The 27,008-nt window shown below is 71.2% G+C and overlaps 7 protein-coding genes across 7 annotated transcripts; 2 read left to right on the top strand and 5 right to left on the bottom strand.

Moving 5' to 3' along the window:
• Positions 1-7,036: 7,036 nt before the first annotated feature.
• AURANDRAFT_65664 (hypothetical protein) lies at positions 7,037-9,496 on the bottom strand (the record flags this gene model as incomplete). The annotated part of the gene is made up of 1 exon (XM_009040624.1): positions 7,037-9,496. One exon carries the CDS (start codon positions 9,494-9,496, stop codon positions 7,037-7,039), a length of 2,460 nt encoding a protein of 819 aa, XP_009038872.1.
• Positions 9,497-10,010: 514 nt separating this feature from the next.
• AURANDRAFT_6968 (hypothetical protein) lies at positions 10,011-10,748 on the top strand (the record flags this gene model as incomplete). Its single annotated transcript, XM_009040756.1, has 2 exons — positions 10,011-10,235; positions 10,449-10,748. Coding segments are annotated over 2 exons (525 nt in total), but the record flags the coding sequence as incomplete, so codon positions are not given.
• A 1,442-nt stretch (positions 10,749-12,190) lies between these two features.
• Positions 12,191-14,014, bottom strand: AURANDRAFT_65663 (hypothetical protein; the record flags this gene model as incomplete). The annotated part of the gene is made up of 1 exon (XM_009040623.1): positions 12,191-14,014. The coding sequence occupies one exon, from the start codon at positions 14,012-14,014 to the stop codon at positions 12,191-12,193; it is 1,824 nt and encodes a 607-aa protein (XP_009038871.1).
• Positions 14,015-15,853: 1,839 nt separating this feature from the next.
• On the bottom strand, positions 15,854-18,140 carry AURANDRAFT_72001 (expressed protein; the record flags this gene model as incomplete). The annotated part of the gene is made up of 1 exon (XM_009040622.1): positions 15,854-18,140. A coding segment is annotated over one exon (1,042 nt), but the record flags the coding sequence as incomplete, so codon positions are not given.
• Positions 18,141-19,344: 1,204 nt separating this feature from the next.
• AURANDRAFT_65661 (hypothetical protein) lies at positions 19,345-21,914 on the bottom strand (the record flags this gene model as incomplete). The annotated part of the gene is made up of 4 exons (XM_009040621.1): positions 19,345-20,406; positions 20,634-21,298; positions 21,426-21,634; positions 21,670-21,914. 4 exons carry the CDS (start codon positions 21,912-21,914, stop codon positions 19,345-19,347), a joined length of 2,181 nt encoding a protein of 726 aa, XP_009038869.1.
• Positions 21,915-22,415: 501 nt separating this feature from the next.
• On the top strand, positions 22,416-22,583 carry AURANDRAFT_29507 (hypothetical protein; the record flags this gene model as incomplete). Its single annotated transcript, XM_009040757.1, has 1 exon — positions 22,416-22,583. One exon carries the CDS (start codon positions 22,416-22,418, stop codon positions 22,581-22,583), a length of 168 nt encoding a protein of 55 aa, XP_009039005.1.
• Positions 22,584-22,633: 50 nt separating this feature from the next.
• Positions 22,634-23,921, bottom strand: AURANDRAFT_72000 (hypothetical protein; the record flags this gene model as incomplete). Its single annotated transcript, XM_009040620.1, has 2 exons — positions 22,634-23,463; positions 23,631-23,921. Coding segments are annotated over 2 exons (1,106 nt in total), but the record flags the coding sequence as incomplete, so codon positions are not given.
• Between the last annotated feature and the right edge of the window lie 3,087 nt (positions 23,922-27,008).

Here is a 27,008-nt window from a genome sequence, read left to right as displayed (position 1 = left end):
AGGCGCTGCAGAATGCAGAGAAACGAATGGACACGGGCACATCGAAGCCCGCACACCGAAGCCATCGAGGGCGCCGACCCCACCAGCTCCCCCCAAGACTCACGCCGAAGGCATCCGAACGAAGCGAGCGCGCGCGGCAGCCCCCCGGGCCCGTGGGCGACGTCGCGCCGACGGCCAAGCACTGCAAGCTCTCGCGCGCGGCGCCCCGCCGCCCAATCGACGCGCGCAGCGGGACGCTCCTCCCCGAGCGCCCACCGGACCCAACGCGGCGAGCTCCACCACCGGTCGCTGCGCGAGACCACCCCCGCGCACCTCCGAAGGCTGCCCATAAGCTACGGCGTCATCCGATTTTGTTAGATAGACGTTGAGTCGAGTTTCGGGCTCGGCCCACCTCTGTGCGTGGCTTTTGTGGTGCGGCGGCGGCGCCGCAGCCCAAACCACCCATGTACAAGGTCAAGGGCAAGGGCGCGCTCGTGCGCGAAGGGAAGGACTTGAAGAGCCCGGAGGTCCAGCAGCTGCCGACCGGCGTCGAGGTCCTCGTCGACGCCATCGAGAGTGTCAACGGCAAGGACCGCGCGCGCCTGAGCGAACCGATCCAGGGCTGGTGCGTCCGCGCGGCGCGCGCGCGCGACGGTACGCAGCGCCGCGCAGGGTGTCGCTCAAGTGCCTCGAGAAGGTCGGCTCCGCGGCGGCGCCGGCGACGGTCGCGAAGCCCAGGCCCGCGGCGCCCGCGGAGCCGTCGTCGCCCAAGAGCCCGCGGAGCGTCAACGAGAGCCCCTGGTCCGCGGGCCGCGACGGCGGCGCCGTCGACGGCGCCGCCTGGGACCCGCTCATGGACGCCGGCGGCGACGAGTCCGAGGAGAGCAAGGCGCGGCGGGCCCGCGCGGCCGAGGCCGAGCGCGCCGCGGCCGCGCGCCACGCGAGCCAGTCGGCGTCGGAGCGCGCGGACGAGGCCTTCCTCGGCGACGACTGGCGCGCCGCCGTCGACCTCTACGGCGCGGCGCTCAAGGCCGACCCGGGCGTGCCGCGGCTCTACAAGCGGTCCGTTTTTTCGGCGTCCGCCGCTGTCCGCGCTGCCGCTCGCGCCGCCACACGCGCCCTCACGCAGGCGCGCCTACGCGAATTTGAAGCTCGCGGAGCGGTCCGCGGAGCTCGAGGCGCCGGAGAAGGTCACGAAGGAGCTCCGCGCGAAGGCCGCGGCGGACGCGGACGCGCTCGTGAAACTGGACCCCCACAGCGCCGAGGGCTACGCGCTCCGCGCGTCGGTCTACGTCGAGGACGAGGACCTCTTAGCCGACGCCGCCGCGGACTACGGCCGCGCGGCGATGCTGAGCGAGGGCGACGACCGCGACGGCTTCGAGGCGTCGAAGGCGGAAGCGGAGGCCGCGCTCAAGCGGCGCGACGCGCGGCGCGCGACGCTGAAGAAGGCCCACGAGGATTTGAAAGCCGTCGCCGACGACGCGTTCCGCGGCGGCCGCTTCCTCGAGGCCGTGAAAAAATACGGCGAGGCGCTGCGCGTCGTCGAGGACGACGACGACCGCGCGAAGTTGTTCTCGAACCGGTCCGCGGCACACCTCAAGTTGAAGGACTACGACGAGGCCCTGCGCGACGCCGACGCCATCGTGAAACTGTCGCCCAAGTGGCCCAAGGGCCACGCGCGCCGCGGCCAGGCCTACCGCGCCATGGGCGGCGCGGGCCGCGCGAAGAAGGCGCGCCTCGCCTTCGCCGAGGGCCTCAAGCTCGACCCGGTGAGCGTTGGTTTTCGGGGCGAGTCTCATCTGCGCGATCCTCGCAGGCGAACAAGGAGCTCTACGAGGGCGTCGAGGCGTCCGTCGCCGCGGAGCACGGCGCGAACCGGGGCGGCTACGACGGCAAAACCGTCATCGTCGCGCGTTATAGGCACGAACGCGGCGCCCGACGACATGAAGAAGGTCGGCGACGACGCCTTCCGGTCCGGCGACAGCGGCACAGCCGCGGCGTGCTACTCGCTCGCGCTCAAGCGCGACGGCCAGAACGCGAAGCTCTGGTCGAACCGGTCCGCGGCGTTCGCGAAGCTCGGCGACCCGGGCCGCGCCTTCGACGACGCGCGGAAGGTGCGTGGCAGCCCGGCCCCGCCGCGCCGACGGGGACTCGAGCGTCGCGCCACAGGCGCTCGCGCTCGAGCCCAAGTGGTCCAAGGCCTACCGGCGCTGCGCCGACGCGCTCGTCTCGAAGAACAACGTCGCGCGCCGGCGTCCGGCTTGCTTTACCGAACGAACTTACGATTGCGCCGCAGGTCGAGCACGCGTACTGGTACTACGCGATGGCGTCGAGCCTCGACGCGCGCGACGCCGGGCACCAAACCGCGAAGCTCGACTGCCTCAAGCGCCTCGTCAAGGAGGACGGCCTCCAGGCGCGGAAGCGCGACGCGTTGTTCAAGCGCGACGCCAAGCTCAAGCCCAGCGCCGTCCGCGTCTGGGCGTGCTCGGACGTGCACTACGACCACCACGGCGCGCCCGAGTGGGCCGACGCCTTGAGCGACACCATGTACCAGCGCGACTCGCTGCTCCTCGCGGGCGACATCGCGGACACGCTCTACGGCGTCGAGCTCGGGGCGGGAAACGGGCGCGACATTGCCAACTTCTATCTCGGCCGTTTTCCACTCGTTTCGGCTGATTTTTGGACGAGCGATCATCCCTCGGAGCGCTCTCGAAGCGTGGATGCTTTTTTCCGGAACGCGCGCGCGCGGGACACTCAAGGTTGAATCGCCCTTTTCCCAGGTCAAGCTCGCGCTCCAGACGTTCAAGCGCAAGTTCCGCCGCGTCTTCTACGTGCCGGGCAACCACGACCTCTGGATCCGCCCGGGCCTCAACGACGACGAGGAGAAGAAGTTCCCCGACTCCATCGCCAAGTTCCTCGCCATGCACCAGCTCTGCGACGAGATCGGCTGCGAGATGACGCCCGCGGAGGTCTGCCAGGGCGTCTTCGTCATCCCCATGTACGGCTGGTCCGCGGCGCGGCGCCGGAAGACACGCGGCGTTCCGCCAGCCGATCCCGCGCGCAGGTACTCGCCGACCTACGACCACCACGACCCCAAGCCCGGCAACGTCCGCTTCGACAAGTTCGCCAAGTGGCCCGTCGACTACAACGAGGCCTGGAAGATCTTCCACGTGCGTGGCGTTTTCTCCCGCGCCGACGCGCCGCGACGCCCCCCCCCGCGCAGGCCTGGAACGAGCGCCGCGTCGCGCGCGTCGCCGCGGAGCCCGTCGACAAGAAGTACCGGAAGACGAAGCAGCGCGACTGCGTCACCTTCGGCCACTTCCTGCCCCGCAAGGAGCTGCCCTACCCGGGCCAGATCCACGAGTTCGCCAAGTGCGCCGGCCTCGCCGAGTTGGACACGCAGGTCCGCGCCGCGGGCGCGCGGATGCACGTCTTCGGCCACACGCACATGAACACGCTCCACGAGTTCGACAAGGTCCAGTACCTCCAGAACTCGATCGGCTACGGCTGCTCGAACTCGACGCAGTTCGCCCTGGTCTACGACGGGAACGGCGTGGGGGCGCACTAAATTCGTGTGACTCTAAACGCAGGACTCCCGGCCGGCGGGCAGGACGGGTCGGCGCGTGAAAGGAGGCCCACATGAGAGGCCTAAAAGGCGAGCGTGCGTCTGTGTGCAGCCCCAAGCCGAGCCTGCCGTCACCTTCGGCGAGCGGCCGGCTCAGTGGCGAGGCGAAGCGAGCCACCTCACCATGGGACTGGTCTGTGTGTGAGTCGGAACAGTCGCGACTAGTCGGCCGTGACTTTCCTTCTTCGACGTCGAAGGTCAAGCGCCTGTTCGGCGGACGCGACGCCGCCCGCGCGCTCTTGCGCGTCGCCGACACTCGGCTCGACCGCGTGTCGAGACCCCTCACCACCCGCACCGACGCCGGCGCGATCTCCTTCCCTCTGGCCCGCTGAAAATGACGTCAGATGCGACCTCTTCCTTAAACCCGCGCAAGCTCATCTCGTTGCGGCCCGTCCTGTCCTGCCCGTGCTCCACGACGCTCGCGTCCTCGCGCCGGTCGAGCCCGTCGCCGCGCGTGCGGACACGTGGACCGTCGCGCGGCCGACGCCGCGGCCGCGAGCGCCGCCGCCGCCGCCGAACGTTTCCGCGACCGCGACGTACAATCGGTCGACCTACTCGACGTTCTTCGCGGGCACGTGCGCCGCCGCCTCCGTCGGCGACCATCGCCGTGCCGACATCCGCGTACACCAAGATTGAACCTCTCCACGCCCGCGATGGCCTCGAACTACAATCGCCCCGCCTACTCGACCGCGACGTGCTTCGCGCCGAGATACTCGCCGGCGCGGCAGCCGCGACCGCTCGACGCCTACGGCCGGCCGCTGGCGTTCGCGACGGCGCCGCGCGCGTCCGAGGCCTTCGACTCGCACTCGCGCGGCCTCGACCGCCTCAAGAAGGACATCGCGCGCGGCGTGTTCCACCCGCGCCTCGAGCCGTCGCTGCCCTCGGCGGTCGTCTCGCTGGACGGCAGCCCGCAAACGGACTCGCGGCACCGGGACCTGGCCGACTTCGAGACGGGCCACGTCTTCCTCGAGACCTTCTCGTCGCCCACGTCGTCCGAGACCGAGTCGGGGAACGACTCGCCCGCGCGGTCGCCCCGCGCCGAACGCGGGAGGCGCCGCGCCCTCGCCGGCGCCGTCAGGGCCGCGACCGAGTAACTGAGAAATCCTATCAGCTACCAAAAACGCACACTCCAGAGGGTTCTTAGGGCTCACAGCTAGGGGCGGACGCGTCTGGTGGCGCTCCACCGGCGGCGGGCTACGCGAGCTCCGCCGAAACCGTCGGCGCGTCGCGGGACGTCGACGGGTCCCAGGGTCGCGCGTTTTGCGTCGCAGGCGTTGTGGTAGTCGAGGGCGGCCTCCGCAGCAGCCGGAGATCGTTGGAACCGCCGTCATCGATGCGAACTCGGCGGCACGCCCCAGGCGTAAAGAGGCCACGAGGAGGCCGTGAAGCCGTTCTTGCCTCTCAACCTCCTGACTCAGTCGGTGCCGCCAAGAGCTTGGGGCCGAGGATCGCTCCGCTCGTTCTCGGTAATTCGAGGGCCGCGTGCTCGGCAAGCGGCCGTCGCCCGCGTGCAGCTCGTGCGCATCGCGGCCCCGTGCCTCGGCCGCCCGCCCGCGACGCACCTTGCACACCGTCAAACACCCGCAAGCCAGCCGAAGCGAGTTCATCGCAATCGAAAACAAGTGGACATGCAACGTTCTTCCAGCCAGTGCAGCCTCGTCTCGCTGCGGCCGGTCCTGCCCAAGGCCTACGACGCTCCGGTGCCCGCGTCCATCGCGCCGCACCTGAGCGTCTCTCCTCCGACGCGGCCGCGCGCGCCGCCGCCGCCTCCCGTGAATTTCTCGGTGCCGGCGACGTCCGCGTACAACCGGCCGACGTACGCGAACTCGCCGTGCCACGCGCCCCGGTTCACGCCCGTGCGCCAGCCGCGGCCGCTCGACGCCTACGGCCGGCCGCGCTCGCTCGGGCTGACGCCGCGGCTCCCCGAGGCCTTCGGCGAGCCCGGCCTCGACGCGCGCGGTTTCCACGGCTTCGACGGCGCCTCCAACGCCATGCACCTGAGCCTCCAGCCGTCCCTCCCCCCGCACGCCGCGTCGGCGGTCGTCTCCGTCGACGGCAGCCCGCACGTCGCCGAGCCGGATCCGCGGCGCCAGGACCTGGCCGACTTCGCGACAGGCCACGTCTTCATGGACGCCTTCTCGCCGGAGCACGACGCCCACTCGCCCACGGCCACGTTCGAGGCGCGGGCTTGCGCATAAATTCTTGTATCATAGTCGTCTCCCCCCGTCGGCCTTGGGCCCTGCTAGGCTCCTGCTGCTGGGGACCCGCCTGCTTCAACTTCGTCCGTGAAGGCTCTTCAGGCCGCTATGCGCTCCTACCATGCTGCTCCCGCCACGTTTAATCCCCAATAATCGTGGACACGGCGGACATCGTCCTCGCGCGCACCCGCGCAGTCGCTGAAATCTTTTGTCCTAGTTACGCCTCTTAGACTAATAATACTACAGTAAATTTAGTTCAAGCCATCGGCATTTTGAGCAACTCTCAGAAGCTACTGCCATCAAGATAAAGCCGCGCTCGTCGTCGCGTTCCGCCCCTCTTGCACCGCGCAAACCCTGCTCACCCACTCCCGTGCACCCCCCTGCTCGCCCACACCATGGCATCGTGCTCGCAAGCAAGTTTGCAAGCGGCGGCCTCCCAGCCGTGCGCTTTCCAGTCTACTTCCTCCTCCCGCCGCCTCATCGGCCTCAAAGCGACATTGCCCAAGCCCTACGACTCCCCGGTGCCCGCGGCGCACGAGCCGCTCGTCGCGCCGCCGGACACCTGGCAAGTGAGCCCGCCCACGCGGCCGCGCGCGCCGCCGCCTCCGCCGCCGAGCCTCTCCATGCCCCCGGCGTACAACCGGCCGACCTACTCGAGCAGCAACTGCTACGCGCCCAAGTTCACGGCCGCGCGCCAGCCGCGGCCGCTCGACGCCTACGGCCGGCCGCGCTCGCTCGGGCTCAGCCGCGGCTTCCCGAGGCCTTCGACGAGCACGGCCTCGACTCGCCCGGAGGCATCCACGCGCTCAACGAGGACCTCGCGCGTGGCATGTACCACCCGTACCGCGCGACGCTCAACTCCGAGGACGCCTCGAGCAGCAGGCACAACGCCTACCACGTCGACTACGCCGTGCACCCGACGCTCAAACCCCGGCTCCCCCCGGTCCTCCCCTCGGCGACCGTCTCCATCGACGGCAGCCCGCACATCAGCCAGTTGGACTCGCGGCGAAAAGACCTGGCCAACTTCGCGACGGGCCACGTCTTCCTCGAGACCTTCTCCTCGCCCGAGACCGACGCGTACTCGCCGGCGACCATGTGAGCGCCGCTTTCGTGCCGCACCCCGACTCCGGCCGATAGGCCGGCGTCCGTGCTTTAAAACCTATCTGATGTTCAACGCTGTCCGTGCTTTAGGATTTCATCTGGTGTTCCACATTTCCCGTGCTCTTAAAAAACCTTATCTGGTGTTCCACGCCGGCGCGGCGTCTCCCACCGGCGGCCGCCCCGCCAGCGCGTCGAGGTCGGCGTCGATGTCGTCGATCTCGAGGCCCCGGAAGAGCGCGCGCGCGTCGGCGTTGGTCCGCTTCATGGCCTCGAGCTCCTCCTTCATGCGCACGTAGTCGAGCCGCTCCGCCTCGGGGAGCGCGACGGTCTCGACGTCGTCCGCGGCGGGGAGCGCGTCCTCGGCGCCGGGCCCTTCACAGGGCGTAACGCGGCCGTCCTCTGGATGCCGCGCCGTCTCGGGCACCGCGGCCGCAGGCGCGACGGCGTCTTCAGCGGCGGCCTCCGCGGCTGGCAGATCTGCGACCGCGACGCCATCGACGACCGGAGGCGCGACGACGCCAACGGCGCCCACCGCCGCCGCGAGATCCTCGCCGTCGTCGACCTCGACGCAGGCGAAGCCCGTGACGTCGAGCGCGACCATGTCGAGGCGCCGCGGGCCGCCCGCGCGCAGCGCGCGGTCGAAGGAGTCCTCGTAGTACTCCGACGCCTCCGAAGCGTCGAGGAAGAAGGGGAGCCGCGCGCCGGCGACGGCCGCGCCGGAGACGCCGTAGAGGCCGACGCACTCGCCGACGGAGCCCGGGCCGATGGCCTTGCCGATCTTCGTGATCTGGTGGCGGGCGTTCGTCAGGCAGCGCACGGCCTCGGCGTCCTCGGACGACGCGGCGAGGGGCGACGGCCGCGCGACGGCCGCGCAGGAGCCCGGGAAGCGGGCGACGCGGTCGAAGACCTCGGCGTCGCAGACCAGGTCGCCGTCCGCGAGTAAGAAGCCGTCGAGGAGCGACGGCGCGGCGCGGAGCGCCGCGAGCAGCGACTTGCACGTGTTCGTCGACGCGAAGTCGTCGTTCACGACGAAGGTCGCTTCCATGCCGAGCTTCGCGCACGCGGCCTCGACGTGCGCCTCGACGACGTCGCGGCGGAAGCCGACGACGACGACGACGGCCTCGACGCCGGCCGCGGCCGCGTTGCTCGCCATGCGCTCGAAGATGGACCGGCCGCCGACGTCGACGCAGCACTTGGGCAGCGTCACGTTCGTCGACGCGCGGAGCCGGCTGCCGACGCCCGCCGCGAGGACGACGAGCGGCTGCTTCGGCGGATGCGCGCGGACGCCCGAGGCGAGGACCGCGCGACGCGCGGCGAGGACCGCGCGGCCGCGGAGGAAACCCGGCGCGTCGAGGTCGCCGGCGGCGCCGGCGGGCGCGTACCAGGGCCCCGCGACGGCGGCGCGGCACCACCGTCGGAAGCCGCGCGCCTCCGGGTCGTCGTCACCATCCGGCGTTCGGTCGCCGCGTTCGCCGACGACGCGGCAGCCGACGCCCGCTCTCTCGCACGCGCGCCGGAGCGGCTCGAGGTCGTTGGCGCAGACGGTCTCCGCGGCGCAGACGACGGCCTCGTAGCCCGCGGCGGCGCGGACGACGTCCGCCGCGCGGATCGGCGCGCCCCAGCCGAGCGCGTAGCGGCCGTGGCCCGCGTCGCGCTCGAAGGCCTCGGCAACGGGGCCGTTGGACACGACGAGGAGCCGCGGCGGCGGCAGGCGCGGGGGCGCCGCGAGCCCCTCGGCCGCGGCCATGGCCGCGACCTTCGCGCGCAGCCGCGGGAGGCCGTGGTCGCTGCGGACGCGCGCGTCGCGCCGCGACGGCATGACCGGACGGTAGAGCTCGGGCGCGAGCGCCGTCTTCTCGCGGCGCGGCGGCGCCCCGGCGGCGTTTCCCGTCCGGTACTGCTCGTGCTCGCGGTCGACGTAGTAGACCGCGAGGCAGTCGTCGCCGAAGGCGCGGACGAGGTAGCTCAGCGGCCGCGGCGGCAGCGGCACGTCCGCCAAAGGTCCGAACGCGTGGCCGCCGCCGCGGAAGGGCAGCTCCGGGCGCGTGACGAACTCGCCGGGCCACTTCTGGATCGCGAGGCCCGCGCCGCGCGCCTCGATCTCGCCGAAGTGCCAGAGCGGCCACGCGTCCGCGGGCAGCGCCGCGCACGGAGCGACCGCCGCTGCGACGACGGCCCCGTCCTGCGGCGACCCGTTCCGCTTCGTGGCGACGGCCTCGCGCAGCGCGTCGAGCGACGCGTACTCGACCAGCAGAAAGACGTCGACCCAGACGCCCGGCGACGCCTCGGGCCGCACGCGGTCCCAGCACAGGCCGTTGCGGCCGCCCGCGGGCGCGTGCCGCAGCCCGGGGATCGCGCGCAGCGCGCGGCGCGCGCGCTCGAAATGCTCGCGGCCCAGCACGGCGAGGTCGATGTCGTCGTCGCAGAACAGGATCGACGCGGAGCGCACGGCGCCGAGCGCCGAGCCGCCCGTCAGCGTCCACGGGATCGCCGCGGCGGCGAAGGCGCGCTGGATCTTGCCGAGCGCGTCGTAGAGCGCATCGATCTCTTTCGCTTTGATGCAGAGCGTCGCAGGGCCGCGCGGCTGCTGCATGCTGGGCTAGGAGAGGATGCAAGGCGTCGCCGGGCCGCGCGGCTGCTGCATGCGAAGCTAGGAGAGGCTCACAGACTCGCCTCCCATCGTGTGATTGAAGCGATGGTGCCTCTTCGAAGCAGCCCGAATTCCATCGTGGTGGCGCCGGCGCCGGCGGCCAGGCGCCAAGACTCCCCGGAGCCCGCGGCGACGTCCGTCGCCGAGACCCGAGCGCCCGCGCGCGCCGCGTCGCGTGAAAAAAATGGGCCTCGTGGGCTCGAAATGCACGAGAGAGTGCGCCGGCGGCGGCGGCGGCGGCCGCGACGGCCGACGGACCTCGTCGTCGCCGTATTCGACGCCGACGCGGCTGTCGTCGGAGTCCGGCGGCGGCCTCGACGCATCGTCGGCGCCGTCTTCGCTCGCGTCGTCGGTGCCGCGGTCCATCGAGGAGCGGCGGAGCTCGAACGTTTCGGAGCCCTCGCCGCTGCTCCTCGACCGCGGCCGCGACGGCGGCGGCCACACGCTGCGCGACCTGCTCCGCGCGCACATCGCCGCGCAGCTGCGGGCGCTGGGGCCCGAGGCGGACATCGCCGCGCCCGCGGGCTGCGACGAGGACCTCTGGGTCGACATCCACGTCGTCGACTTCTGCAACGAGGTCGACGTGCTCTGGCGGAAGGTCGACGACCGCTGCGCCGCCAAGTGCGGCGACGCGCCCATGCGCGCGGGCAACCGCGTCTACGACTGGTGCGACGGCGAGCCCGTGTCCGCGCGGGCCTTCGCCAGGGCAGCACAAGAGAGCGACATTCCCAACTTCAAAGGCTCCGATCTCGGCCGTTTTCCACTCGTTTCGGCTGATTTTTGGACGAGCGATCATCTCCCGGAACGGTGTCGAAGCGTGGATGTTTTTTTCCGTAACGCGCGCGCGCGGAACACTCACGTTGAAGCGACGTTGAATCACTCTTGTGCTGCCCAGGCCTTCGCGGCGCGGACCTTCGAGGCGGCCGTCGAGATGACGTCCGACGCGGCCGTCTTCCCGCCGCTGGAGCACGCGGCCTACCCGGCCGCGTTCCGGCCCGCGGCGAAGGCGCTCTGCGGCCGCCTCTGCGCCATCTACGCGCACATGTACCACCGGCACTTCGCGAATTTCGTCGAGACGCACAGCCACGTCGCCGTGAACGCGTTCTTCAAGCGCTTCGTCGTCTTCTCGCTCCGCCACGACCTCATCGGGCCGGCGGACCTCGAGCCCGTCGCCGAGCTCGTGCAGAACCTGCTCCGGACGCACAAGAAGCCGCCGCCGCCGCCCTCGACGCCGCCGCGGCGCTCCGCGTCGCTCCCGCCGCGCGTCGCGGGCGTGCAGACGACGTGAGCGGTAGGATTGCGGGGGGTTGTTCGATGTAAATTTTGCGACCGCGCGAGAGCCTTCGGCTTCAGCGGGGGGCCACGGCAGCTCGTGTTGCCGCCGTCGCAGCTCCCCTGCATGTGGCTCGCCAAGGTACCCCACGAACCCCCCTGGATAAGCCCCTCCCCTGCATGTGTCGAGGACCCACTGTCGAGCTGCCACACATCAGCGATGGTGGACGACGAGCCTCGGCGTAATCCATCGCGGTGCCTGTCGGAGCACACGTTGAGCGAGATGGTGTGCGACGATGAGCCTCGGCGTAATCCATCGAGGTGCCTGTCGGAGCACACGTTGAGCGAGATGGTGTGCGACGGGCCCAAAGCCCCTCAAGATGTAATCCCCCCGGACTCCAACCCGGGCTTGAGCGCTTCCGTCGCCATGCGCGCTGCGACGGTGCTGCGCGACGCCCTCCATCCGGACCTGGACAAGTGTCGCGGCGAGATTCATCGATACGTGCGACGCGTCGCCGTGCCCGCGATCGCGCGTCACGTCCTGTACGAATTCGACGAGCGGGTCATTCTTCATCAACGACACTCTCATGATTCCGACATCGTTGCAACTTGGGGTAATCTGAGTGATCACAAGTCCGATGTATCGTACAATTTGCGACCGTCGGAAGAATCCGAGATCCGAGCCGCGCTCGGACTGCCCGAACCTAGCGATGACGACGAGGAGGGATCGCCCCCTTTCTGGCACCTCTTTGACCCAGATGAGGACGACACACATTATCTTGCCTACTGCCTCCGAGGGAAGAGCCGGTGCAAAGGGTTCGCGGGCTACGAGAAGCCGAGCGACGAAACGGATTTGGGATTCCTCGCGGCGCTCCCAGATCGCGTCCTCGCGGCTCTGAGCGAAAAGCCGCCGCAAATCACGCTCGACTTCTGCGCGTTGCTACGCTCGGCGCACGGCGTGTCCAGTGTTGACGACATCGAGTTCACAGAATACAACGAGAACATCGAGTTCGCAGAGGAGGACGTGGACGCGCGGCTTCCGAGCATGTCGCTGAATTTCGTCAACACTTCGGGCCGGCCGGGGCTGGCCCCCGGGGCCTGGGAGAGTAGTCGCGTCGTGGCCTGCTTCACCGCGACCGTCGCGTACCTTCCGTCCTTCGAGCAGGCGCGACCCGTACCGGTCCAGTTCTGTCCCTACAACTTCAACCACGACGAATACGGCAGCGCCAAGATGCGAAGCATCACGGCCCGCGAGGTCTGCGCGATGGGACCCGTCGGCGCGTCCTACCACCGCCTCGAGAGCACTGCCGGCGGGATACGTTAAGAGCCGCGTGTGACTAGTTCCGAGCGTTAAAATCTCCGCGGCTACTTCAGGCTCGTCAGCGTGCCCTGGCTCTCGTCGTCGTCGAACTCCGTCGCGGCCTGGAGGACGTTGTGGTTCATCTGGTCGAGGACGGAGCCGATCTCGTGGAGCGCGTTGGTCTGCATGACGTTGGCGGCGCGGCGCTTGGCGGCGTCCGCGTCGCGGAGCGCGGACTCGCCCGGCTTCTCCTTGAGCTGGTAGGGCCGCCGGGGCAGCTTCCGGTTGAGGTAGGCCTTCGTCGGCCGGTTCGCGTAGGGCACGAGCCCCCCGCGGTGCGTCGGCGCGGCCGTCGTGTGCGACGTCACGGGGTGGTCGAGCGCGAACTTGAGCGCGTTGAGCGCCGCGCGGAGCTTGCCCGGGTCGCTCCGCCGGTCCGGCTCGATGGCGCGCGCCATGAGCGTCGACGGCCGCACCAGGGGGTCGTCGTCGCCGTGCTCCGCCAAAATCTCCTCGGCCTCCGCGCGGCTCAGGTCGTCGACGTCGTCCAACGCCGTCAGGAACATGCCGTCGTCCGCGACGCCGGCCGTCGGCCCCCGCGTCGACGGCTGGCCCGCCGTCGCCGGCGCCGGCGGCGGGTAGAAGTCGCCGACGCCGCGGTTCGAGTCCCAGGTGCCGCTCCGCGAGATGGAGTCCTGGGACGCCTTGTCGAGGAGCGCGCGGTTGCCGCGCGCGCGGAACTCGGCCGCGGTCGGGATCGGCGGCTCGGGCACGCGCGTCAGCGACACGTTGCGGAAGCGGCGGTCGCCGCGCGCGTTCGTCGCCGCGGCCATGGACCCCCGCGGCGCGCGCCGCCGCGGCACCTCCGTCGACACCTCGAGGAGCCGGTCCGTCCACCCGTCGCGCGCGTCCGCCGCGCACTCCGCGAAGTTGCGCACGCTCCCTCCGCTCGCGTCCTCCTTCGCGGGCCCCAGCAGCGGGTTCCCGTAGAGCGCGAGGTGCTCGAGCTTCGGGAGTAGCGTCAGACCCATGACGTCGCCCTCCGTGTGGATCTTGTTCCAGGCGAGGTTCAAAGCGACGAGTTCGACGAAGATCGCGGTCTCGGAGACCTTCGTCGCCTCGGCGACCGCGTCGAGCGTCGGGAAGCCCGTGAGCTTGTTGTGCGCGAGGGACAGCTCGCGCAGGCGCGTCAACCCACTGAGAGCACACACGTTGCCGCAGTCGTCCTGCGCGTCGCCCCCGAGCTTGTTCCGCTCGAGCGACAGCCTTTCCAGCGCGGGGAACTTGCCGAACTCCTCGTGCGTCGGCAGGGACCGCAGGCCGTTGCCCGTGAGGTCGAGCTCCCGGAGCTGGGGCATGCCCGCGAGGTTCGTCACGGCCTGGACGCCCAGCGCGTTGTACGATAAATCCAGGACCTGGAGCCGCTGCCACGCGGAAGACCCCTGGGGCCAGTCGAAGCGCTCGAGCCCGTTCGCCGCGAAGCGCAGCTCCTTGAGACGCGGCAGCTTCCCGAAGGGCGCCAGCGGCAGGCAGTTGTCGCTGCAGTCCAGCGTCGCGAGCCGCGGGAAGTACTCGAGGTCCGTCTCGGAGACGCTCGACGCCGCGTAGCCGGACACGTCCGCGCGGTGGCCCTCGTCGGGGAACTCGACGCCGCAGGCCTCGAGCAGCAGGAACCCGTCGACGACGGGCGCCACGCTCCGCGTCAGCCGCGCCCGCGACCGCTCGAGGCGCTCGGCCCGCGCCCGCTCCGCGTGCACGTCCACGGAGATCATGCGCAGGGCGCCCGTCACGCGCCGCGCCTGGGGCAGGTTGTCGCCGGGCGTCAGGTTCACGGTGCCCATCGACGCCAGCTGCCGCCGCGCGCCGTGCTTGTCCACGGTGACGCCCATGGTCGCGCCGCCGCCGCCGCGGGACGACCAGGCGCAGCCCCGATTCACGCGTTACAGTGGATTTATACGGCCGAGGTTGCGGGAAAGATGCATTGTCAATCGCGGTTTCAGTGCAGCATGATGGGGAACCGCGAGGCTCCTGGTCGTCCTCGTGGCCTCGACGGCTGCGGTGTTGACGAAGCGCAGCAACTGCCGCGCCGCCGCGTCGTATCAGCCGCGGCTCTGGTTCGTCGGCACGTCCAAGAGCGGGTCGACGAGCCTGGCGAACTACCTGCTGGCCCATCCCCTCGTGACGGCCGTGGGCAGTAGGCATCGCGCCGCCGCCGAGGTCGACCTCCTCGAACGGGCCACGTTTCTGCCGTACGGACCCGGCGCGCGGTATAACAAGCGGCTCGTCGCCGTGGAGAAGGACGGCTACGCGCCGGCGGGCGGGCTCGACGGCGTGCTCGACGAGGTCGACGGACGCGTCGGCCTGCGCCTCTCGGCCCTCGCCCCGGAGCGGCGCGCGGCCTTGGAGGCGCGCGGCGTGGTCATGTATTATCGGCCGCACGAGCTCTTCCTCCCCGGCGCGCCCGGCGCGGTGTGTTCGCTGGCGCGGGGCTACCTGCGAGGGGCCGTCCGTTGCGGCCACGGCGGCATGCGGTACCTGGTCACGCTGCGGGAGCCCGCGGCCCGCGCCGTGAGTAGCTGGTGGTACCACGACGGCTCGCAGGGCAAGGCGCAGAGCCTTCCCGGTCCATGGCCTTTGGCATCGCGGCCGCTGACCTGCTGGAGGCGTGCTACAACGCGTCGGCCGCGAACGTCGAGGAGCGCTACCGCGCCGTCTGGGCGCGGAGGGGCGCATCGGAGTCCGACACGAATTTCGACCGCTGGTCCGAGGCCTACGAGGTCGCGACGTCCTGCTCCAACCGGCTCCTCAACACGGGCACCTCGGAGCTGGGGGTCGAGGCCGGGGCGGGAAAAGAGAGCGAAATTCAAAGGCTCCTATCTCGGTCATTTTCCACTCGTTTCGGCTGATTTTTGGACGAGCGATCATCCTTCGGAGCGCTCTCGAAGCGTGGATGCGTTTTTGAGAACGCGCGCGCGCGAAAAGCTCACGTTGAGGCGACGTCGAATCACTCGTTTCCTGCCCAGCTCAAGGCCCACGTGGGCAAGTCGCTCTACGCGGAGCAGCTCGCGCACTGGTTCGCGCGCATCCCCGAGGAGCTCTTCTGGCTGGAGGCGCTGGAAGATTTCGCCGCCGAGCCGCGACGGGCCTTCGAGCGCGTCCTCGAGTGGCTCGGCCTCCCCGCCTACGGCAGGGCAGGAAAAGGGTGATTCAACGTCGCTTCAACGTGAGTGTTCCGCGCGCGCGCGTTTCGGAAACAGCACCCACGCTTCGAGAGCGCTCCGAGAGATGATCGCTCGTCCAAAAATCAGCCGAAACGAGCGGAAAACGACCGAGATAGGAGCCTTTGAAGTTGGGAATTTCGCACCCTTTTCCTGCACAGGCCTACGGCGCCGACGGCTTCGCGGGCGCGTCGGCCCTCGACGACGTCCTCCGCGTGCGCCACAACGCCGCCGAGCACCCCCGGCGGCCCGAGGATCGCGCGGTCGTCGCGACCCTCGAAGGCTTCTTTCGACGGCCCAACGCGCGGCTACAGCTCCTCCTCACGGGCGAGCTCGGCGACGGGACCTGGGGCTCCGTCAGGACCGTCCTGCGCGACCGGCGCGCCGACCTCCGGCCGCCAGCCGAAGCGCCGCCCTTCGTCGACCCACCGTGCAACGCGAGCGACCGGAGGCAGTCTTCCGCATCTCGCGCGCGGCATCTGCGAGCCGCGGCCACACATGAATTAGAAGAACCACCACCAATTCGATAACACGCGACTGAACGCGACCCCACTAGTCGGGCACCGGCGCCAGCCGGGCCGCTTCGAGCGGGATCCTCTTGTTCGCGAGGCGCGCGGCGCACGTCTTGCCCGGCGCGTAGCCCGGGGGCGAGGCCCCGCCGTTGGGCGCCCTGGCGTGGTCGATCCCCGGCTTCTGTCGACACCACTTCAGCGCGCCGAGGGCCAGCGCGAGCTCCCGGGGCGCCTCGCCGACGTCGACGGCCCGCCCGCAGTCCCAGGCGCCGCCCCGCCGGACGCACTCCTGGAGCGGGAGGGGGCCCGCGCCGTCGAGGTCCACGACGAGCACGTCCGCCGCCGCGAGCGCCGCGTCCGCTGCGGCGACGGCCCAGACGTCGCGCACCTTGTCCGCCGCCTTCCCGCCCAGATCGTACGATCGCGCCGGCGGCGGCGGCGCGGCGTCCGCGGCCGTCGCGAGGTCCGCGAGGTCCGACGCCGTCGCGGTCACAGATGCCAAGTTCCGGGGTGGGAGCGCGGCCCGTCCGTCGCGCGTCACGGCGAGCGTCGCCGTCGTCGCGTCCGGGGCGACGTCGAGGCGCGCGTTCGAGAAGAACGTCGACTCGCGCCACGACCGCTCGCCCCCGAGGAACGCCTCCACGCTCCGCAGGTCGAAGTGGTCCGCGGCGTAGTGGAACTGTTGAAAATCGAAGATCGTCGGCAGCACGAGGACGCGGCCCGTGACGCGCGCCAAGAACACGAGGTGGCACAGCGCCGCCACGACCCAGGTCATCGAGTGGTAGCGCGGGTCGTCGGACGTGCTCAGCAGGTTGTTCGCGTAGACGAGGTATTTCGGGGCCCCGCCGCCGACGGCGTAGTAGCCGTCCGCGCCGGGCCACATACCCAGTTCACGCGCCACGTCGGTTTTGGCCCTCGCGTCCGTCAGCGGCGTGTTCGTGAGCACGTGGATCCCGACGGTCGGCGGCAAGACGAAGGGCGAGGGGTGCGCGGCCAACACGTCGCCGCCGAGCACCGAGAAGGAGACGCGGTGGGGCGGCGTCGTCCAGGGGCTCAGAATCGAGTCGTTTTTCGCGCCGAGCGCGCTCTTCGAGTTCCCCTCGCGCGTCTCGCACTCGTGGCGGTGGTGGCCCGGCGTCGCCAGGGCCCGCTTGAGCATGCAGTTGAGCACCTGCTGGTCGAAGACCGTTGGGTGCGCCGCGGTGTAGCGGTCGAGGTCCTCGAAGAGCGCCGCGACGTCGGCATGCTTCGACCGCGCGTGGTACCAGCCCGCGTTGAACTCCATGCAGTTGTCCTGGTGCGCGCCGATGACGACGTCCGCGTCCGCCGGGTCCGCGAGACCCTCGGAGCACGCCTCGCCCGCGCAGGACGCGGCCGCGAGCGGGTCGCCGATCAAGAAGACGTCCATCTCGCCGAAGGTCACGTCGAGCCCGGCCCGGAGCAGCGCCGCCATGGTCCCGTACTTGGCCGCGTAGACCGCCGCCTTTTTTCGTCGGCGCGCGCCGGTCCCGTTTTTCTCGGCGGCTTCGAACCGCGCGACGGCCGCGCCCGCGGCGCAGGCCGCGGCCGCCGCGTCGTCGTCGAGCGCGACGACGAGGAGCGGCGTCGATGCGCCGTAGGCCCGCGACACGTCGAGCGCGTGGTCCGCGAGGCCCGCCGCGTAGTGGCCGTCGGCGACGGTGAACGCGACGCGCGGCCGCGCGCGCTCGGAGCGCCGTTTCGCGTCCGCCGCGAACGCCGCGAGCGCGTCGGCGAGCGGCAGGCGCGCGGTCGCCTCGCACCGCGCGTCGCCCCGGCGAGGCGCGGCGAAGCGGTCGCGGCGCGCCGGTCGCAGCGCGCCGCCCTTTCCGGGTGCCACGACGTCCGCGAGGACCGCGGCGCGCGCCGCGGCGTCGACGGTCGCCGGGCTCGCGGCGCCGCCGGTCGCCCGCCGCCGCGGCCCGCGCGCGGCGACGACGCGGCAGGCCTGCGCCTCGCCCGCGGAGCACGGCGCGAGCGCCGCGAGCGCGGCCCGCCGCCGGAGCTCCGGCGCGGCCGCGGGCGACCCGCGGCGGAGGGCCGCGAGGGCGGCCTCGGCCTCCTGGGCGCGGCGCCACGCGAGGGACGCCTCGGCGTGGGCGGCGGCGACGTCGCGCTTCGATGTCTCCTGCAGGGTGTCGTCCCCGTGGACCATGCGACTCGATTGGTACACGACGAACAACGCCGAGACGAGCGCCACGACGACGACGCATTTCAGCGTGACGCGCGCCGGACGCCGCGATTTGGCCGCCATGTCGCCCCCCCTCGCGCAATTTTTTGCCGCAACCTGGCGACTCGCCCAAAATGCATAAGGCCATGCACAGAGCATCGAAACCGCACGCCTAAAGCGCCGCGCCGCGCTCGGAACGAAAGTGGAGTTAATTTGAGGAGTATATGAAAACAGGGCTATCCTCCATGACCACGACTGAGGCGCCGGGCCCCCAGAATCTTGACGATGCTGTGACGATTGAGGGCTCAGACCGAAGCCTTTCTAAGGACTGTCTTTTCGAGTGCCTCCTCTTCGTGCCCCATTACGCCCTGAGCCGCACCGCTATCTTGGTCTGCAAGCAGTGGCACGCGCTCTACGAGTCGCCTGAGTTCCGCAAGGCCCGCGAGATCATCGACGACGACGCGCAGCGGTGCCCCGTCTGCCTCATGGCCTGGAATGTCAACGTTCTTACACGACCATTGGAGGAGGGTGCGTCCTACGATCAAACGAAAACAGTCCGTGAATGTTGCTGCAAGTACACGTGCTACGCCTGCTATCGGAAAGCGAGGCGCTGCGCGTGCCCGCTCTGTCGAGTGCCGTGTGCGCTCACTGTACAGCAGAAGTCGACGAGGCTTCGAAATCACGCGGAGAAGGGCAATCCAGTGGCGATCTACGAGCTCGCGGACCAATTAGAAAACGAAGGGCAGTTAAGGGAGGCCGCGCGGCTCTACCGCCTGGCCGCAGACAAGGTTCCAGAGGCGGCATACGAGCTCGGAGAAATCTACGAAGATCCCGACGTCAGTACTTACGGCCTCGTGAGAGACGAGCAGAAGGCGGTCGACTTCTTTCAGATGGCCGCGGAACGAGGCCACGCGAAGGCGCAGTGCGAGTTAAGCGACCGTTTATCCGGCACTGCCGCGGCAGAGAGTTTTCAATGGCTCAAACTGGCTGCGGACCAAGGTTACACACGAGGGGAATACGAAATGGGTCGCCGCTACGAGCGCGGCGACGCAGTTGTCAAAGACTTCACCGAAGCCCGGCGCTGGTACGAACGCGCGGCCGCCAAGTGGCTCGATCCTGGGCGCGGGCGCGTCTACTCCTGCGCCAAAAGTGCACTGAGGGCACTCGGGCGGCTTCGTCGTCGTGAGGCTGATCCCGGGTACCTTACCCCCACAGATACCGAATAAGCCCCTCGCGCAGAGACGCTCTAACGGCACGCACGCGACGGGGTCCCACAGCGCCCCCTATCACACTGAACAAACTCACGCCGCCTTAACCTCGCGCCCGCTGGTCCGGCGCGCGGCGGCGGCGCCGAGGGGGTCGTTGGCGACCTGGATGGGGTCGGCCGCGTCGCCGCGCGGCCGCGGGCCCGCGTCGTCGACGGCCGGGAGCGCGGCGAGCCCCCCCAGGGGCGCGCCGCCGCCCGGCCAGCGCGCGTCGAGGTCGCCGAGGCTCCGCCGCGGCTTCTCGGCGGGCTTCCTGCCCCGGAGCGCCGCGAGCGCCGCGGACGCGGTCGTCGGCCGCGACGCCGGGCCCGCGTAGACCGTCGACGAGTCCGCGAAGCCCCGCCAGGCGCTCTGGAGCAGCTCATTGCGCGCCGACGACGTGCCCGGCCGCTGGTCCGTCGCCGGCACGTAGGTGCCCGAGCTCAGCGTCTCGCGGCGCCGCGGCTCCGGCTCGCGCGACCGCGGCCGCTCCGTCCTCCGCGACTCGTCGGCCTTGCGGAGGCTCGCGCGCCGCGGCGGCGCGTCCTCGGCCTCGCCCAGGGCCGTGTTCAGCGCGCCGAGCAGGTCGTCGCGGCTGCCGCGCCGGCCGCGGAGCGGCCGCGCGCGCGAGCCCGGCCGCCCCGCGGGCGGCGCGGGCGCCGTGGCGTCGTTCGTCGGCGCCCGCTTCGGGCGCTTCGTCGCTGCCGCGGCCAGCGGGTCGAGGCCCCGCGACGCGGGCCGCGGCACGAGGCCCGCCGCGCGCACGTCCTCCGCGCGCGACGTCGCGGCGAACGACGACTTCCGCTGCCCGGACCCGAAGCTCGGCCGCCGCGCGACGGGCGTCGCGCCGACCTTGTTGAAGCCGCAGCCGTCGTGGTCGATGGCGGGGATGTCGCCGAGGGGGTGCGCCGGCGCCGGCGCCGCGGGCCGCGACTCGCGCGTCCGCGGCCGCGGCGCGGCCGGCCGCTCCGCGCGTCTCACGGAGCTCGGCCGTTTTACGGAGCTCGGCCGGCTCGCGGGCCGCGGCGCCGCGGGCTGCCGCCGCTTCGGCGACTTGTCGAGGCTCTCGCAGAGGTAGTCCGAAATGAGCATGGTCTTCGCCGACAGGTTCACGTTGACCTCCGCGTGGCCTGCGCGGACATCGACCATCGAGCCGGGGCGTCCCGACCAAACTTTGAAAAAATGCTCGAGCTCAAATCGCAGTCGATTCGGCCGATTGTTGGACGGATCGATGGCGCTCATCGAGTGCTCGAAGCACGGCCGAAGCGTCCGGCGCACTCCGTTCACATTGAAGTCGGGTTGAAGATTCGAGTCCCGCGCGGCGCGCGGCTCAGCGCCTGCTGCACGCGGAGCGCCTCCCACTTCCGCCGCTTTTTGGTGAGCGCGATCATGAGCTGGCGCGTGACCTCGTCCTCGAACATGAGGGTCAGCACCGCCGACGTGCCCGCGAAGTAGGCGCTCGAGGCCTTGGTCGCGTAGGCCGACCGGCTCATCTCGCGCCGTTCTTCGACGTGCTCGCAGACCCCGAAGACGTCGCCCGCGCCCAGCAGCGCCAGCTCGACCTGGCGCCGCTCCGTCGGCGCCTTCTCGTTCTCCTTCTCCTTGTCGAGGTGCGTCTGCACGCGGATCTCGCCGCCGATGAGGAACCAGACGCCCGCAGCCGGCTCGCCCGACGTGCAGACGTAGCGGCCCTTGGCGCACTTGTAGGACCGCAGGCTCTGGGCGAACTCGTAGCGCTTCTCGTCGGACCAGTGGCGGAAGAGGGCGCAGTTCTCGAGCCAGTCGATCTTCCGCCGGAGCTGCGACTTGATCGACAGCTCCATGAGCTTCAGGTAGACGTTCGCGGAGCTCACGAGGCAGATCGTGCGCTCCGCGGCGACGACGGACGCGGACCGCACGGCCTGGCGGTCGCCCTGGAAGCCGAGCTCGCCGAAGCCGCAGCCCGTGGCCAGGTCGCAGATGTGGATGCCCCGCTTGTCGTAGAAGGCCTCGCCCTCGCCGCCGTCGTCGCCTGGCAGGAAAAGGGTGATTCAAGTTCGCTTCAACGTGCGTGTTCTGCGCGCGCTCGTTCCCAAAAAAGCATCCACGCCTCGAGATCGCTCCGAGAGATGATCGCTCGTCTAAACGTCAGCCGAAACGAGTGGAAATCAGCCGAGATCGGAGCCTTTGAAGTTGGGAATTTCGCACTCTTTTCCTGCCCTGGTCGTCGCCGGCCTCCTCGCGCTGCTTCTGCACCTCCTCCTCGCTGAGCTTCGTCGCCTTCCAGATCTGCACGCTGCCGTGGAGGATGTGGTAGTAGCCGTCGGGGAAGTCGCCCTCCTCGAAGATCGTCTCGAACGCGCCGTACCTATCGGACGCTCGTGACGACGGCCCCTCGAAGACGCGATCGTCGCCGCGCCGCCGCGCGACTCCTTGATGGTCAGGTCCTCGATGAACTGCTCCTGGTGCTGGGGCACCTTGTCGAGGATGTCGCTGTCGACGACGTTCATCTGGTTGACGATGTTCGCGAGGCGCGACTTGGGCGTCTTGCGCTCGCTCAGCAGCTGGAGCAGCTTGCGCACGGAGTAGGGGATGAGGTTGTCGCTCTCGACGTCCGTCAGCGACGCCATGGACGGCCGCCGCGGCATGGTCGAGGGTCGGGTGTCAACTCCGCGCGCGCGCAGAGAGCCGAGCCTCCTGGCTGCCCGAGAGCAGCCCGAGGACTGAAACGCATGGAGCAACAAGATATTGGACTAGTTATTGAAGGGGGTGCGCACCCGAAGATCCCGCCCGGAGGCTCAGACGGAGGCGTAGCCGATATTGCGGCTGGAGGTGAGTTCATCATCGGCGACCAGTGGCAATTCGATCGCGGCAGCAAACGCTCGGCAGCCTCTCCGCCCGCCGTCCCGCGCGCGTGAAACCCGTCCGCCACACACTACACCATGGCCGACGCCGAGGAGAAGAAGGGCGACATCACGGACTCGGCGCCCGCGCCGGAGGTCCAGCCGCCGTCGACCCAGGACGTGGCCGACGCCCTCAAGGTGCGCGCCCCGCCCCGCGGCCGCGCGACGCGCGACCGCGCGCGACGCGCGACCGCGCGGCCCACCCCGCTCGCGCTCTCCTAGGCGAACGACGAGGTCCAGTCGACGATGCACGTCCAGAGTCTGCCCATCCGCGCGTACCTCGACACGACCGTCGTGCCGATCCTGCTCGACGGCATGTCCGCGCTCGTCAAGGAGAGACCACCGAACCCGGTAGAGTGGCTCGCCACCTACCTCATCAAGAACAACCCCCAGGGCTCCACGGCCAACAGCTAAGGCGGCCGCGCCGCGGTCCTCGCGCGCGAAACCGCCGCCCGCGAAACCCCCCCTTCTTATCTTCTTTAGTAAACACCCGCCTTCGTCCTTGCTCTTAGTGGCGGACCTCCGTGTCGAGGAACTCGTAGCGCGTGTCCGGCTGGCCCGGCAGGCGCGTCCGGAACCGGGCGAGGCCGTCCGGGAGCCGCTGGACGCCCCGGACCTGCTGGAGGATGAGCGCGGCGACGTGCGTCCGGTCCGGGTCCGCGACCTGGGCGTGGGACAACGTGTGCGTGCGCACGATGACCGGCAGGTGCGGGTGCGCCGCCTGGCCGCTGAGGTAGGGCACGGGCGACCCGTCCGCGTAGACGCAGGGCACGATCGCCGCGAGCGCGCCGTTCGAGGCCGTCGCCCACGGCTGGGAAACGAACGCGGCGACGGCGGCCTCGTTGACGTCGACGTCGGCGTCGACGAGGAGCGTCCAGTCCGCGTCCCAGTGCACGGGGTCCGGGAAGTCCGCGGTCTCGACGCGGACCGTCGGCGGCTTCGCGGGCGCCGGCGGTTTCGCGAGCACGTCGGCGAGCAGCGCGTCCATGCCCGCGGCGACGGCGGCGGAGCTGAACGTCGCCTCGAGCCAGGCCTTGGCCTTCGCCGCGGCCGCGTCGGCCTCGTGCCTGGGCCGCGCGCGCAGGCGGTGGAGCGCGGCCGCGACGCCGTCGACGTCCGGCGTCGCCACCATGCCCCCCGCGAGCCACTCCGTCTGCCGGTAGGGCACGGCCTCGCCGTTGACCGTGTAGTCGGCCATGGCCGCCGTCTTCGTCGTGACCACGGGCGTGCCCATGAGCTGGCACTCGAGCACGTTCAGGCCGAAGCCCTCCGTTTTTGAGGGATGGAGGCACGCCTGGGCAGGAAAAGGGTGCGAAATTCCCAACTTCAAAGGCTCCTCTCTCGGTCGTTTTCCGCTCGTTTCGGCTGATTTTTGGACGGGCGTTCATCTCTCGGAGCGCTCTCGAAGCGTGGGTGCTGTTTCCGAAACGCGCGCGCGCGGAACACTCACGTTGAAGCGACGTTGAATCGCCCTTTTCCTGCCCCGAGGCACGCGTCCGCGGCGCGCTTGAGCCCCGCGACGCGCGGGGGCGCGTGGAGCGCCTCGTCCAAAGTCCAGGCCGCCGCCGGCAGGCCCGTGGCCCAGAGGTAGTGGCGCAGCGGCACGCCGTTGGCCTTGGCCGTCGGGGGCGCCGCGCGCGACCGCTCGGCCTCCGCGATGCGCAGCGACGAGATGCCGTGGACGTACAAATGCGGTTTGTCGTCGTCCGGCGACTCGGCGTAGAACTTGGCGAAGGCGAGGATGCCCTGCATCCAGCCCTTGCGGTCGCTGGCCTCGTAGTTGCCGCCGCACATGAGCACGGTGTAGTTCGCCGGGAAGTCGACAACGTCGACGCTCTTCGGCGCCTCGACCTCGTGCGGCACGTGGCGCGCGACGGGGCCGCCGGGGCCGAGCTGCCGGGCGATGGCGGCCGTCGCCGTGGGCGCGAGCGGCGCCACGGCGCTCAGGCCGCGCGCGAGGTAGAGGTCCGGCGGCGCGAGGTCCTCGAAGTGCGACGGAAACCACGCGATCATCGGAACCGCCGGCGCGGCGTCGCGGAAGAGGTTCGACCCGTCGAGGAGCGTGACGAAGGCGTCGACGCCGAAGGCCGCCGCGAGCTCGTTGAGGCGCGACAGCGACGTCTGCGTGCCCGACCGGCCGTTCAAATCCTGCGTCGGGCCCCGGCCGAGCCAGTCGAGGTGCGCGACGTCGAGGTCCGGCGCGGGCAGGCCCAGCGCCGCGCAGTAGGCGTCCACCGTCGCGTAGCGCCGCTCGGGCACGACGTGGTGCGGCGACAGGTTCAGCCACGACACCGCGTGGCCGAGCCGGTGCAGGCCCAGGGAGAGCAGGTACTGCTGGCGCTGGTAGGGGCCGAACTGCCAGGGCAGGCCCGGCGCGACGAGGGCGATCCTCTTGGGGGCCGCGCACTGGGAGGTCTCCTGCCCAGTGATGATTGCGAGCGCGAGGGAGACTGCGAGCACTGTTCTAGGGGTCATGGCCACCATCGCGCCGGGCGAGGGCGCGGCACGCCGCGGAGATGAACATGTTGCCGAGATCTTGCCGAGGAAGAAGCCGGCCGCTTGCACCCGAGCCGGCTTCGCCTGTCGCCGCCGGCGCAGCCATCGGCCTCGCCGGCTGCGCGCAGCGATGTCGAGCGAGAGCGCGCTGTCAGAGGCATCGATGGAGCCCGCCGACGCTCCCCCGCCGAGCGCGCCGCCGAGCAGCGCCGGCGACGCGCCGCCGGCCCTGGAGGAGAAGCTCGTATCCGGCTCGTCCGCCGGCGTGTCCGCCGCCGTCGCCGGCGAGAGCGCCTGCGACGCGACGCCCGCGGCCCCGCCGCCGGCCCTGGGCGCGTCCGCCGCCCCGGCCGGCGCGTCGCCGGCGCTCCCGGCCGCGGCCGCGGCGGCGCCGTCGCCGTTTCCCGAGAGCGGCGACCCGACCGCGGGCGCGGCGCCCCCGGACGCGCGCCTGCCGCCGCCCATGGCCCACTTCCCGAGCGCGCTGCTCGGCGCGCGGCCGCCGCCCATGCAGCTGCCCAAGGGCGCCTACGGCTGGGACCAGGCGCGGCTCGTCTTTCCCGGCGGCGCGCCGCCGTACGGCGGCCCGAGCGGCGACGCGCCGCCGCAGGCCGTCGCCGCGGCGCCCTGGGGCCCCGGCCCCTTCTTCCGGCCGGGCTTCCCCTACTTCGACCCGAGCCAGCTGCCGCCGCGGTCCGGCGCGATGGGCGGCCAGCTCCGGCGGTGGGACGCGCCGCCCGGCGGCCCGCTCTACCACCCGGGCCTGCACCCCATGGCGCTGCAGAACCCCATGCCGGACTACTACCACCTGCCGCTGCCGCTCGACGGCGCGCCCGCGCCCGCGCCGGGCCTCGCGCCGCCCTACGATCTGGGCGCGGCGCCGCCGTGGGCGCCGCCGCCGCCGCCCGCGGACGCGGCGCCGCCCGCGGGCCTCGCGCCGCCGAAGCCGAGGGCCAAGAGCCCGCGGCCCGTCGTGAACATCGCGCCCGCGCCGCCGCCGACCAACGGCCAGGCGCCCGCGGGCCAGCGGTTCCTGCGGCCGTCGGAGCTCTTCGCGAACGACTACCGGTCCGCGGTCCGCGCGGAGCACCCGGGCTACCTCGACCGCGCCGTGCGCAACCGGCTGAGCGCCATGTGGCGCCACGTCGACGCGGGCACGCGCGCGTCCTACGTCGACCGCGCGCGGCGCGAGCGCGAGAAGGCGCGGCTCCAGGGCCGGGGCTACGCGCCCGCGGCGCCGCGCGAGGACGACGAGGAGCTCGACGAGGACGACCGCAAATTCGACGAGGAGTCGGCCTACGCGCCGCCGCCGCCGGCCGTGGTCAAGAAGCCGCCGCGGCCCAAGGCGGGCGCCCAGCGGCCGAACGGCGCGGCGCCGCGCCGCGGCGGCGCGGGCGCCGCGGGCCTGCAGCCGGGCCAGGCCGTCTGCTGCGCCAACGACGCGTCGCGGCGCGGCGTCGTCGTGAAGCAGACCGCGGGGTCCTGGCTGTTGGTGCGGTTCGCGCGCGGCGGCGAGACGAAGGCGCGGCCGTCGCAGCTGCGCGCGCTCCGCGCGGACGAGGCCCTGAGCGCGGACGAGCGCGCGGCCCTGGCCGCGCCCTTCGACGCCGTGCGCGACGTCCAGGACGCCATCGACGCCGACGTGCGCGTCGCGAGCTCCGACGGCGGCTTCCTGCCGAACGCGTACGTCGACAAGGGCGGCGAGCGGCGCTTCCAGTTCGTCGCGTACAAGCTCGACGGCGACAACGGCGGCGTCGGCGTGCGCTGCGACGTCTGCGATTTGGAGCAGGTGCTGCCCGAGTCCGCCGTCGCCGACGGGTCCCGGGGCAAGATCGTCCACGCGCTGAAGAGCCACTGCGGCTACTACGCGGCGCGCTCCGGGGAGGACAAGAGAGATGCAACGTCGCTTCAACGTGAGCGTGCCGCGCGCGCGCGTTCCGGGAAAACGCATCGACGCGTCGAGGCCGGTCCGAGAGATGATCGCTCGTCCAAACATCAGCCGAAACGAGTGGAAACCGGCCGAGATCGGAGCCTTTGAAGTCGGGCATGTCGCTTTTTTTTCCCAGGCGTGCTCCATGTCGGCGTCGAACGCGCACATCGCCGCGCTCCAGGACCGCGTCGCCGAGACGTTGCGGCGCGGCATGCCCGGGGACCACCTGAGCTCGGCCCAGGCCGCGGCGCAGTCCAAGTTCGGCGGGTCCTGGGCGGGGGCTTTGGCGGACGCCGCGCCCAGGGCCAAGGCCGTCGCGCCGCCGGGGTCGCCGGGCAAGAACGGGCGCAAGCGGCCCCTCGTGCGGCCGACGGCCCAGCGCTGCGGCGCCTGCGGCGCCTGCCGCGCGAAGA

The sequence above is a fragment of the Aureococcus anophagefferens genome, assembly GCF_000186865.1.
Source record: "Aureococcus anophagefferens unplaced genomic scaffold AURANscaffold_16, whole genome shotgun sequence".
NCBI classification, from domain to species: Eukaryota; class Pelagophyceae; order Pelagomonadales; family Pelagomonadaceae; genus Aureococcus; species Aureococcus anophagefferens.
This window is presented reverse-complemented; position numbering and strand designations above follow the sequence as displayed.